Consider the following 13294-nt stretch of genomic DNA (forward strand, 5'->3'; position numbering starts at 1 on the left):
TCTGCCATTTCCTTCTTCAGTGGATTAAAGCAAACAAAGGTTAAGTGACTTGCCCAGAGTTACACAGCTAGTGAGTGTCTGAGGTGGATTTGAACTCAGGTTTTCCTAACTTCAGGCTCTATCCTTTGAACCATCTAGCTGCCTCCTGCCTATCCCAACTATGGAAAGACATAAGAATAGACATCACCTTTGCTGATCACCTTACTTCCACAAATTTAAAGTCAATGACTGCTGCTGGCAGTTGGTCAGGCTATAGGCTACCCGAGACTCCTACCATAGTAAGGGGGTCACTAGCAAGCTGATTTTCTCTCCCTCCAAAGTGACAGAAGCACCTCTGGTTTAGCCACAGAGAGCTTTCACAGTTAGCTAACATCTGTATGTGGGACGTGTTCTGTTCCCTTCTAAAGGGAAATAGAGGGATATTCCCCAGAAGGGAGTAAAAAAGATGCAGGTATACTTACTTCCTAGTCACCAGAGAGAAGAACCACATATTTTACCCAAGTTGCTATTCATGATTAAGTTAAGGCAGTGGTTAGGAAGACTAGAAATAATTTCTTTGGGGTTTTGGGGGGAAATTTTACTATGATACCATGTCAGAGACTCCAGGAAAGTGCTGTATATCACAGCTCAAACTTCAATTCACTGAACATTTATTAAATCACTATGTGCAGGGCAATAAAGTTGCCCCTTCCCCTCAAATGAAAAAGTCCCACCTTTAAGGAGTTTAAATGTAATATATTATTTCTTCAATTAGATACAAGGTTTTCATGACAGTATGGAGGGAGACATTTATTAAGCACTTATTATATGCAAGACATTGCTAGGCCCTAATACAAGAGATGATAGTATCTATCCACAAAAAGCTTACATTCTATTAGGGCAGGGGTCCTTAACCTTTTTTTTTTGGTCAGGGACCTGGTGAAACCCATGAACCACTCTCAGAAAAGTTTTTAAATGCATAAAATAAAAATACATAGGATTACAAAAGCAATCAGTGTATTGAAATAAACTTATCAAGATAAAAAAATTGTGGACCTCAAGTTAAAAATCCCCATACTAGAAGGAATATTCACAGGTAAGTAAAATACAAGGTGGGCTAGGAGGTGAGGAGGGGCAAAGGAGAGAACTAAAATACTGTATTTCACTGCATAATCTTCACTACTGCATAATCGTTGCATCCTGTTTTTTTCAGTCGAAAAATTGGTTTATAACCTTTCCTCACATAATTGTCACATGGTATAATTCTGTTCATCACACTGCTTAAACAGAGCAGCAATGTATTATTCACCAGGGGCATATGGATATGCATTTATCTCTCACATATTGCCAGTTACAAACCTAGAATTCTCCGTGCACGCACGTGCATCGTCATTATATTTCCAAAAGCTGACTTTCATGGTTTGCTTAGATCACTGCAGTCCTAATGGCATTGTCACTTAACTCAAGGAAGAGCCATAGGCAGAGAGGTGAAGCTGCCAAGAGTAAGTCACATGATATGGTAAGACTTATATCTTCCCAATTTTGAAGTATATTCACAAGTATTCTATGCGTCCTAATCTTGCACCAAAGACAGTTTAGTAATTTTTAAGTAATACCGGTACAATTTGTTATTGGTGGTTTTTTTAAAAGCTTCATATGATGGTTGCACCCCAATTTCCTGCAAAAAAATTGGCATAAAATCTGCAACAATTATGTGGTGAAATATGGTATTCAAGGAACCCTCAAGAAGGGAGGGGGCACATTTTCTAGACCAATCAGGGAGGGAGCACCTTTAATGTGCTCAGAAGATAAGGATTCTGAAGGGCTGAGAGGAAGAGAATGTGTAGCCCAGACATGGAAGAGGACCTGCATAAATCACGGTTGAGAGAGATGACAACATGGCTAGGTGGCTTGATGGATAGAGTATTAGACCTGAAATCAGGAAGATCTGAGTTTAAATCTTCTGGCCACAGACACTTACAAGCCATGGGATCTCTTGGGTAAGTAAGTCACTTAACCTCTGTCTCCCTCAGTTTCCTCATCTGTAAAATGGAGGTAATAATTAGCACCTTCCATAAGAATAGGCAACTTTATTACAATATAGTCTGTGTAAAGGGGGGAGTAATGGGAAATCAGGCTGGAAAAGCAAGTTGAAGCCAATTTGTATCCCAAGTGGAATTTTTTAGGAACTGTGGTTTGTGTTTAATTAAGTAGGCTAAGGTTATGTTATGTTAGCATCAATTTAATAATATATTTTTTGCCACTCCCTAGGATGGCAAAGGTGAGAGGACTGATCTTTTTACTAAAAAATAATAAAGTGGACAGGATATCATTCAGCTCTGTTATAGAAATAATTCTTGAATTATATATAAGGTGTTTATCAGGACCTAGAATAGGTGACCTGGCATCTTGTTCTCTCTGAAGAGGTGAATGGTATGGGCAGGCTCCCCAAAGGTGCTGTGGGACTGTCAAAGTTCTGTGAAGTATCATGTAACATTTCCCCCTCTCACAGAAGAAAAGGAGAATAGCTATAAGCCCACCAACACTAGAAAACTATCTCCTGTCCTAAGGTCAAATATATTTATAAGATCATTAGATTTAGAACCAGAAGAGAACTTAAAGATAATTTAGTCTGACTCCTTCATTTGAAAGTTGAGAAAATGGGCTAAGAGCTCACAGAAAGTTATTTGTGACCAAGATTAGAACCAGACTTCATGCTTAAAAAAGGAAACTCTTCCTTATTAGAAAATAGCCCCCCAATTTTGATATGGTAGATAATCTTTGAAGCAATATGATCATATCACAGTTTTAATAAGGAAGATTTACAAAGTCCTTTTACTGGGGTAGAGAATTTATCTGATCTATTGGCTCTAATTCCTTCCTGGAAACCACATCTTGTCTCCATGTGGGAAATGCCAATTTTCCTGGTCTACAAATAACTTCATCTAGACTAATTTTCTTCATTTTAAAGAAAACAGGCCTAAGGTGACCCAGCTAGTTAGTGGCCAATCTTACATAATCCTTCCCAGATAGTTGATAATCTACCCTATTTTTAAAGGAGTAGACTAGGTAGGTTACTGAGGGAAGTTATGGAATCTTCTCTTCTAATGTTTAATAACTGTCCCTATTGAGAAATTCTAAATTTCTCATCTTGTGGCTTATGTCTTGTTGCACTGTTCTGTCCTTGTGGGAAATGAGTAGCAGCTGGCTGCTACACTTTAATTTGAATAGATCACATGCATAAAAATAAGTGGTTCTTCAGAGTTTTTTAAGTTTTATTTTATTTAGGATAAACCATCCCAGTTCAATTGTAATGGAAAATAAATTCAAAAGTAAGTAAATTTGATTTAAAGTATAATGTGTGATTTCTTTAGACCAAGAGTTCATTAATTTGCTGAGGCCAGTCAGATGGAATCACAAAAGACTACAACAGGATATCTTCATCAGTCTGTGCTTCTATACTAATTGGTAATCAAAATATATTAGAGCTTGTATGCTTCCTTTGAAATAATTAATATAATAATAATGGCTAGTCTTTAGAATTTTAAGGTTCGAAAAGTACTTTACACATATCATTTGATGCTCACTACAACCCTGAAAATCAGGTGCTATTATCATCCCTGTTTTTCAGATGTTGAAACTGAAGCAAGCAGAGGGTAAGTGGGTAACTGTTGGCTTTGTAGTAAGGAAAACCTGAGATCAAATCTTGACTCAGACAAGTCACCTTAGTTTCCTCATCTTTATGATGGGAATAAAAATAGCACTCACCTCATAGGGTTGGTGTGAGGATCAAGTAAGATAACATGTGTACTGTTTGCAAAGCACTACATAAATGCTGGATGCTATTAAATGATTTGTCCCACTGATGTGATCTGAATGAGAACAGAAGCCTGGTAGTTGAGAGTGCAGTTTTCTTCTTGTATTACAAAGATGGGGCAGTACTGAGGAAAACCAGCTTGGGGATAAGAGGATAGCTCCTTAAAATTTTTATATACACACACACACACACACACACACACACACACACACACACATATATTCAATTACATGTAAAAACAACTATACCATTCCTTTTTTTTTAAATTTTGTTACAAATTTTAGCCCTTCTCTTTCCTCTCACTCCTTGAGAAGGAAAACATTTAATATAGATTATACATGTAGTCATGCAAGACATTTCCATATTAGCCATGTTGCAAAAGAAAACACAGACAAAAATAAAAACAAAAATAAAGTTTAAAAAGTATGTTTCTATCTGCATTGACTCCATCAGTTCTTTCTCTGGAGGTGTTTAGCAGTTTCATGAATCCTTCAGAACTGTCTTGGATCACTGTGTTGCTGAGAATAGCTAAGTCATTCAAAACTGATCATCATACAATATTGCTGTTACTGTGTACAATGTTTTCCTGGTTCAGCTCACTTCACTTTGCACCAGTTCATTTAGGTCTTTCCAGGTTTTTCTGAAACCATACTGCTCATCATTTCTTTTTAAAAAATGTATTTAATACTTTATTTTCCCCCGTATAAAAACAATTTTTAGCATTCATTTTTAAAACTTTGAGCTCTAAATTCTCTTCCTACCTCCCTCCCCACTTCCTTCTTTCAGAAGGCAAGCAATTCAGTATAGGTTATACATGTGTAGTCATGTAAAACATTTCCATATTGGTCAGCTGTGAAAGAAAACATCGATTAAAAAAAAACTCAAGAAAAATAAAGAAAGCAAAAAATGTATGCTTCAATCTATATTCAGATACCATCAATTCTTTCTCTGGGGATGGACAGCATTTTCCATCATAAGGCCTTCACAGTTGCCTTGGATCATTGTATTGCTTTGCTGAGAATGGCTGTCATTCACAGCTGATCATCTTATAATATTGCTGTTACTTTGTACACAAAACATTTCACTTTGCATCAGCTTATGGGAGTCTTTTCAGGTTTTTCTGAGAGCATCCTGTTCATCATTTCTTAGAGCACAGTAGTATTCCATCACAATCACACAGCGCAATTTATTCAGCCATTCCCCAACTGATGTGCATACCTTCGGTTTCCAATTCTTTGCCACCAGAAAAGAGCTGCTATAAATATTTTTGTACATTTAGGTCTTTTTCCTTTTTGTTTTTTATCTCTTTTGCAATACTAGTAGTGGTATTGCTACTTTGTGCATAGTTCCAAATTGCTCTAAAGACTGGTTGAATTAGTTCACAACTCCACCAACAGTGCAGTCACATCTCATTTTTCCCACATCCCCTTCAACATTTGTCATTTACCTTTGCTGTCCTATTAGCCAATTTAATAGGCATGAGGTAGTACCTCAGAATTGTTTTAATTTGCATTTCTCCAATCAACAGTGAGTTGGAGCAATTTTTCATATGGCTATAGATAGCTTTTATTATTTCATCTGAAAACTATTCATATCTTTTGATCATTTATCAATTAGGGAATGGCTCTTATTTTTATAAATCTTATTCAGTTCTCATTTGAGAAATGAGGCCACAGAGAAACCTGCTTCAATTTTTTTTCCCACAGATACTATTGCTAACTATATTTCATTATTTCCTTTCATCACTCTCCTTTCTCTTTCCTGTTTTTCTTCTACTCTCTTTTCAAAATCCTTTTTGAGCTCTTCCATGTCTTGAGATTAATTCACATTTTCCAGGAGGCTTTGGATGTAGGAGCTTTGACTTTGTTTCTTCTGAATGTGTGTTTTGATCTTCCTCGTTACCATAGTAACTTTCAGTAGTCAGACTTTTTCCCCCCCATTGTTTCTTCATTTTCCCAGCCTGTTTCTTGATGTTTAACTCTTTGTTAAAGTGAGGCTCTGCTTCTTGGGTGGAGGGCACACTTTCCCAAGCTTCAGGGGTTTTGTGCAGCTGTTTTCAAACATACTTTTAGGGACCTGTAAGTTTTCAGTTCTTCCAAGGTGGTATGATCTAAATAGAAGTGCATTTACTACTCTTCTGGCCTGTGCTCTGGGCTGTGAGTGACCACAAGCACTATTTTCTGCCCTGGAACTGTGACGAGGGTCCTTGAGTACTGCTGCCACAAGCTCTGCTATGCTAGTGCTCCTCTTTACCTTGAGACTGTGACCCAGTTCTGAGTATGGGCAAAGCAACAGCTCTGCCCCTAGTGCCAGCAAAGAGACCCCTGTGTTATTCCTTCGATCAGTTGTTCGATCCCCTTACTGTCTGTGGGATCAAAGTTCCAGAAGCAGCTGCTTGCTGATTCAGTGCCTCCCAAGGCCTGCTCCTGGTTTGCTGCGGCTGGGTCTATGCTGGTGCAGCCTGAGCTGGACTGTGTTCCACTGTACCCCAAGTGTGGCAGACCTTTCCTACCAACCTTCTAATTTGTCTTTGGCTGGAAAATTATTTCACCCTATCCTTTTGTGGGTTCTGCCGCTCTAAGAATTGTCTTATGGCATTATTTTAAGGTGTTCAGAGGGGTTTTGGGGAGAGCTCAGGTGAATTGCTGAGTCGCTGACTTTTCTCCACCATCTTGGAGCTCTCTGCTTATCATTTCTTATAGCACAATAGTATTCCAACACAATTACATACCATAGCTTGTTCAGCCATTCCCCAATTGATAGGAATCCCTTCAATTTCCAATTTTTCCCACCACAAAAAGAGCTGCTACAAATATTTTTGTACACGTATGTCCGCCCCCCCCCCGCCTTTTTAAAAATCTATTTGGGATACAGACCTAGTAGTGGTGTGGCTGGGTCAAAGGATAATCCTTTTGGCATAGTTCCAAATTGCTCTCCAGAATGGTGAGATCAATTCACAACTCCACCAATGGTGCATTAGCATCCCAGTTTTCCCACATCCCCTCCAACATTTGTCATTTTCCTTTTCTGCCATATTAGCTAATTTGATAAATGTGAGGTGGTACCTCAAAGTTGTTTTACTTTGCATTTCTAAGATGATAACTATTTAGGAACAGTTCAAGTATATTTTATGAACTGGTAGCCAGAAAATATCTTAGTGTTATTGTGAAAATAGGTTTAACCTTTGTTAGTGTAGACTTTAGAAAATGGGAATGTTACTTCAAAACAAGTGTCTTTTAATATTTTCAGATTCTAATTTAAACAAGCAACCTGTTTATCTTAATAATGCTGATCTCAAAAGGGTTCCTTTAATTTAAAGCTTTTTTTCATTAGCAGTCAATGAATGCATATGCCATGTATGTAAGAGGCAACATCATATAAGGGAAAGGGCACTGGAATTCAGGAAGATGAGTTCAAATGTGGCATCCAATACTTACTATCTGTGTGACCTGACACGTAAAAATTAACTGCTCCGTGCCTCAGTTTCCCTGTCTGTAAAATGAGAAGGTTGAACCTGATAGCCTTTAAGATTCTTTTCAGTTCTGAATAGATGATCCTATGTGAAAGGCATTATGGTGCAGGGGAAGAGCACTGGCCTCAGAGTCAAGAATAACCAGAGTTTGAATCCTGCCTAGAATATCTGCTTCGCTGTCCAACAACAGGTGAGTCACTTCCACCAGGATCAAATGAAATCATAGGTAAGTATTTTGTAAACCTTAAAACACTGTAGTTAGTCACGACTATTCTTTTTGGATTCCTTTTTCAGAGGAGAGAGATTAGGATAAAAAACCCAAACACAGACTATAAATCAATAGGTCTCCTCTACTCTATGTTTATTAAAAATCAATTGGTCCAGTCATCATGGAAAGCAATTTCAAACTATGTCCAAAAAGTTACTTAAGTGTGTTATACCTTTTGATAACTGATTGATATAATTACTAGGCCTGTATATCCCAAAGAGATCAAAGAAAAAAAAGAAAGGATCCATAGGTATGAAAAAATTTACAGCAAGGTCCCAGTTAATGAAAATAATGAAATCTCTTGAAGTGGTTGCCTGTATCTGAATTTGTGATATTCAAAGTTACACCTGTGTGAAGTATGGTATTTGGTTCCACTGGAAATATGCAGTACAAATCTGAATAATGGAACCATTTTGCTGGATTCATTATTTGCACTTCTCAAGACTTGATAGCTCTTTTTGAGAAGGCATACTAGAAATGGGAAACTGGGGTGGGATGGAGAGGGGAATGGCTGTACAAATTATGGTATACTGAGAAATCACTATCTGTACTTACTAGAGCAGCTTTTTAAAGAAAGGGGTACAAAGAACTTTTGAAGAATTGAGAATTAGAACATGTTAGGCATTTTCAAGACCATCTACAGATTAACTAGTCTCTAAGTGGAATCGACAACAGCATTTACATTAACTAGGGAGAGAAAGAACCTATCCTCAATTTGACATTTCTCTAGCATCAAATGGGATCATCTTAAAATTACATTGCTTCCACTTGGAGTACAGAGTCTGAAGCCCAGTTGCAACATCTTCCACAACAAAATTATCAATTTTTATGACAGGAACATCAAATGTCTTATATCTTGCAAATATACCCCAGTCATGATGGCAGCTAGGTTCTGCACAGAATATTTTTCCTGTCTTCTTCAAGGATCCAAAGTCCTTCGGTTTGGGGTGTGGCTCGGTCACAAATGATTCCTTAAATGCATCCGCTATCACAGTGTGATGGGTGTCCTGAAGAAGAAAGAACAGAATAATACACATGACGGGAAAATTCTAAAATAGGAACATGATCTATAAAGAGATCTGTCAGGGGCCATACACGTGCAGGGACAGGGCCAAGTAGTATTATCCCCATTTTACAGATGGCACAAGTAGTATATCTAGAAAAGACTGTATGTGGAGTCTAAAGACCTTTATTCAACTCCCAACTTAACCATGTGCCATGTGTAAGACAGTGGGCAAGTCACTGAACCTTTCTGGGTTTCAGTTTCCTCAACTGTAAATCAAAAAGTTTGTTCTACATATCCTCTAAGGTCCCTTCGAGTTCTTAATCTATATAATCCTATGATTTAACCTAAATGTCCTCAAACATGGAATCCTACCTACAAAGATTGGGGCTAAAATGTGAAGGGGAGGGATGAGAGTTATTTGGAAGACAGACAGCCTTCATGAATTTAGGACTAAACCTCTCAAATTTTTAGCTATCTATGTGGCCTGCATTCACCTAAAGCCACATAGATCTGTATAATAATATAAGAGAATAATAGTCTAAGAGAAATGGCCAAAAACTAATGTATATCTGAGTATAATCCCATAGGGAATCACACAAAAATGAAATAAAAAGAAATGCTAAATTTTAAAAAGTAACAAAACTATACAAAAATAGTTGTTCAATCATGAGAATTCAATAAAAAACTAATCCATTTATTACAATTTTAGTTTTAAATCAAACTGTTAGCTCCTTTACCTGCAAAGAAACCATTTTCTAGACACAAAGGCCAATATGATTTACACTTTAGAAAGATGGGTACTTATAAATGAAAACACTTGAATATTCTTTTTTTTTTTTAGGCAATTGGGGTTTAGTGACTTGCCCAGGGTCACACAGCTAGTAAGTGTCAAGTGTTTGGTCTGAAACACTTGAATATTCTCATATTCTCCTAAGCATCTTTATTATTTACAGGAATGCTGCTAATCTCAAAAGGGTTCCTTGGTTTTCATTAGTATGTTATCCAGGCCCAACCCCACATTCTACTTAATTGGAATGTTATCTAGTCATATTCCATTATTTTATAGATGAGGAAACTAAGGCCTAAAGAAATGGTTTGTCAGTGTTAAATACGTTACCCAGCATAATTTTTTACTACTTTTATCCAATAATAGAATGATTTTGGATTTCAACTTACTAAAGAGTAAGCTAAGCATTACAATGACACTTTTGGATGTAGAAGGAAACCTTAGTCAAAGCACAGATGATACAGTACTCAAGATACTTGTACAATCTATAGGGAGAGTATGGACCCTCCCTTCATTAATGCACATCTCAATCCCTCCAAAACTTAGAAGCTAGTTTTTGAAAGTTGAAAAAACATCACCTTTAAAGCCAACCTAAGAATGAGCTTCTAATCACCTAGTTCATATCAAAAACCTTTTCAAATTGGTAAAACAACAGGCCTCACAGTGCTGACATGGTCTTCCCTGAAGAAGGATAAGAAAACAAACCTCTCTCTTCATTTGAGATATGGGAGATGGTGGGTGTGGATATGCTGTCAGACACTCTTAATAGGTTGGCTGGTCTTGCTGAACATTTTCCCCTCCCCCTTTTTAGTCTATTGCAAGAGAAGTCTTACTGGACAGAAGGGTGATGAGTTTTACATTCAGAAACTTAAAAACAAAAAGTGTAACTATGCAGCTTCCTACATACATATCGCCTTGTTACAAAAAAAAAAGTTTATGAAAATTAACCCATATAGAAAAGATAATATTCTTGCTATAAATATGCTAAAATACATGAGCATTTCCCCAGTAGATAAGTGGACAAAGGATGTGAACCAACAGCTTTCAAAATAAAAATTATGAACTACCAATATCCATATGAAAAATACTTCAAATCACTAATTAGAAAATTGCAAATTAAAATACCTATTTTTACCTTATACTGATCAACTTGACTAAGATGACAAAAGCTAGACAAAAGCTTTTAATTTTTTGAATATACATTAATTCTTTTTTCTTCAAATAGAATTAACAAGCTACTAAAAACCTGGATAAAAAAAAATCTCACTTTTGGGGATGGGGGTTGTCAGTTAATGGGAAGCAAACAGAAACTTGGTAACAAAGCAAAAGTTACATTATCATTAAAAACAAATAAAATCATTAGGTATGTCAGACCTACTACTCTCTGAAATTGAAAATACTGGAGGAGATATAATAAGACAGGCACACTAACAGCTGGTAGAGCTGTTAATTCATCTAACTATTCTGGAAATCATTCAGTTGTTCAAACCCTTTGATCCAGTGATCCCAATACTGGACAAATGCCATAAGAAGGTTAAACACAGAAGTAAAGGTTGCAAAAATACAAAAATATTCATACCTACACCTTTATGGTAGCAAAAAACAAAGTGAGTGCCCCTTGATTGGGAATAGCTAAACAAATTATGGTGGATGAATGTAATGGAACTTTAATATACTGTAAGAAATGACAACTATGAGAAATTCAGAAAAGCATGGGAAGACCTATATGAACACCTGCAGGAAGGAAAGAAATAGGACCAGAACAAGATACACAATGTCCACAGTAACATACATGAAAACCACAATGAAAGGCAAGTGAATTTTGATTAATTACAATGATCAGTCTTGATTCATGAAAAGAGAGGATGAAACATAGTTCCCTCCTCTCAGCAGAGAGATGAGATGAAGCTACTGATGCACAGCTAGGTGGTGTCATAGTGCATGGATTATCTGGCCTAGAGTCAGGAATACCTGAGTTTAAAGACAGCCTCAAACATTTACAAGCAGTGTGACCCTGGGCAACTCACTTAACCTTGTTTGCCTCACCTTCATCTGTAAAATGAGCTGGAGAAGGAAATGGCAAACCACTCCAGTGTCTTTGCCAAGAAAACCCCAAATGGGATCACGAAGAGTCAGACGTGATTGAAACAGGAATGATAATAGCATCTACCTCACAAGAGTTGCTGTGAGGTTCGAGTGAGATAATAATTGTAAAGTGCTTAGCACAGTGCCTGACACATAGTAAATGTAATATAAATGTTAGCTATTTATATGATTATTATATACAGTCAGTCAAGGCCACTATATTGGTTGTTTCTGCTTAACTGCTTTCTCTGTGGTACAGGGAGGGTTCAGCAGGTGTTTAGTTTAGGAGGATTGAAAATGTCAGGAAATTACTATTATATAAAAATAAAAGTTATCAATAAAACATAAAAATATTTTAAAATAAATGAGCACGGGGGAGTTTTAATCAACTATTGAAACAGTAATGGGGACAAATTAGTGAATTTTGCTTACCTCTACCACTCTAATGTCAGCTGTATGGCATGCAAAGACTTTGCATTTCCTACAAAGTAGTCTTTTGTTGTTTTCCTCCAGCTGTGGTTTAGCTACTATTACATTATCTCTGATGGCTTTTTCTTGAAGTTGCAAATGATGGATCTAAGAAAAATCAAAGCATTGTTTTAAAACATATTTAGTCCTCAAGATACCTGAATAGCCCCATTCAACAATGGCACTTGAAAAGCTAAGGCCAGGTAACAGTCTGGCTAGACAAAACACTCAGCACATAGCATGTGCTTAATAAATGCTTATTGTTGGGACCTGTGTCATAGAGGAAACAAGTGATCCTCCCTAGTACTCCTGTCCCTTAGCATCTAGCATTTCATAGTCCTTATATGGCCCTCTATGATTGCTCTCCTGGTCTGCACATCCATCTTCTAACTCAGCAACGGAGGAATACTGAATGCTCACTACCCATACCCTTATTAGGATTGTACAATTTTCTGTACCCCACCTCTTCTGTTGTGCTAAGGATAAAGGGATGTCAATGTCTGGTTCAAAGCCTGTATTCCTAGTTTATTGACCAGATTGACACAAATCAGAGATCTGAGATCACAAATCAGAGACGTCACTAGATTTGGAGTCAGAGAACTCATTAAAAGCACAATTACAATTCCATGTAAATTCTACAGAAAAAGTCAACCCAAGAAAGATGGGAAGCTCTCTGGAATGAAATTCTGAAAACAAAAAAGATCATTCTAGTGATTAATAAAAAGGGCAGTTTGAACCATCTGAGGAGCAAGAGAAGGAGCTGGGGATATTTAATCAAAAAGAAGATTAGATTTAAAGGGGCCATGACTGCCATTTTCAAATAGCTCAAAGGCTACAAAGAAGAAGGATTGGGTTTGCTGTACTTGGCCTCAAGGCCAGAACTAGGAGCAATGAGTGGAAGCTGCAAACAGACAAACAGGCTTATTGTAAAGAAAAAACTTCTTAAAAAAATTCTTTATAATTACAACTATCCAAAAGTGAAATGGGATGGCTCAAGAGGTACTGGGTTTGACAATACTAGGAGGAAAAACTAGATAACCACTTATTGGGTACAATGTAAGATGGACTTTTGTTCAGGTATGGCCTCTGAGTCCTTTCCAATTCGGAGATTCTGTAATTAAGGGAATCCCAGTTCTGCTACTGATTACCTAGATAACTTTGGGCAAGTCCATTCACCATTCTGAGCCATAATATCCCCAACTGTAAAATGAGGGGGTAAAAATGGATGATCTCCAAGACTACCTTCTGCCCAAGGTCCTCTACTGTGTCTAGCAGGTATCTTTTGATTTAAAGTGACGATAATAATGATGATGGTTTGTCTTCGATGTCAATACACTAAAATGTCACTAGATGGCAATGTAACCTCATGAAAAAGGGATTTCCCCTCAGTAAAATGGAAAAAATAACAAGGA

The 13294-nt window shown here is 37.1% G+C and overlaps 1 protein-coding gene across 2 annotated transcripts in view; it reads right to left on the minus strand.

Annotated features, from left to right (window-relative positions):
• Window positions 1–3316: 3316 nt before the first annotated feature.
• The window catches only part of RIGI (RNA sensor RIG-I), an 87699-nt gene continuing 77721 nt past the window's right edge, over window positions 3317–13294 (minus strand). For both annotated transcript variants that reach the window (XM_020976230.2, XM_020976232.2), the window contains 2 exons: window positions 11847–11990; window positions 3317–8543 (listed from right to left, as the gene is read on the minus strand). In XM_020976230.2, coding sequence (XP_020831889.1) covers window positions 8247–8543; window positions 11847–11990 — 441 coding nt within the window. In that variant the 3' untranslated portion in view covers window positions 3317–8246. The remainder of the gene's footprint in view (window positions 8544–11846; window positions 11991–13294) is intronic.

The sequence above is a fragment of the Phascolarctos cinereus genome, unplaced genomic scaffold, assembly GCF_003287225.1.
Source record: "Phascolarctos cinereus isolate Bilbo 61053 unplaced genomic scaffold, phaCin_HiC Scaffold_4;HRSCAF=312, whole genome shotgun sequence".
Classification (NCBI taxonomy): Eukaryota; Metazoa; Chordata; class Mammalia; order Diprotodontia; family Phascolarctidae; genus Phascolarctos; species Phascolarctos cinereus.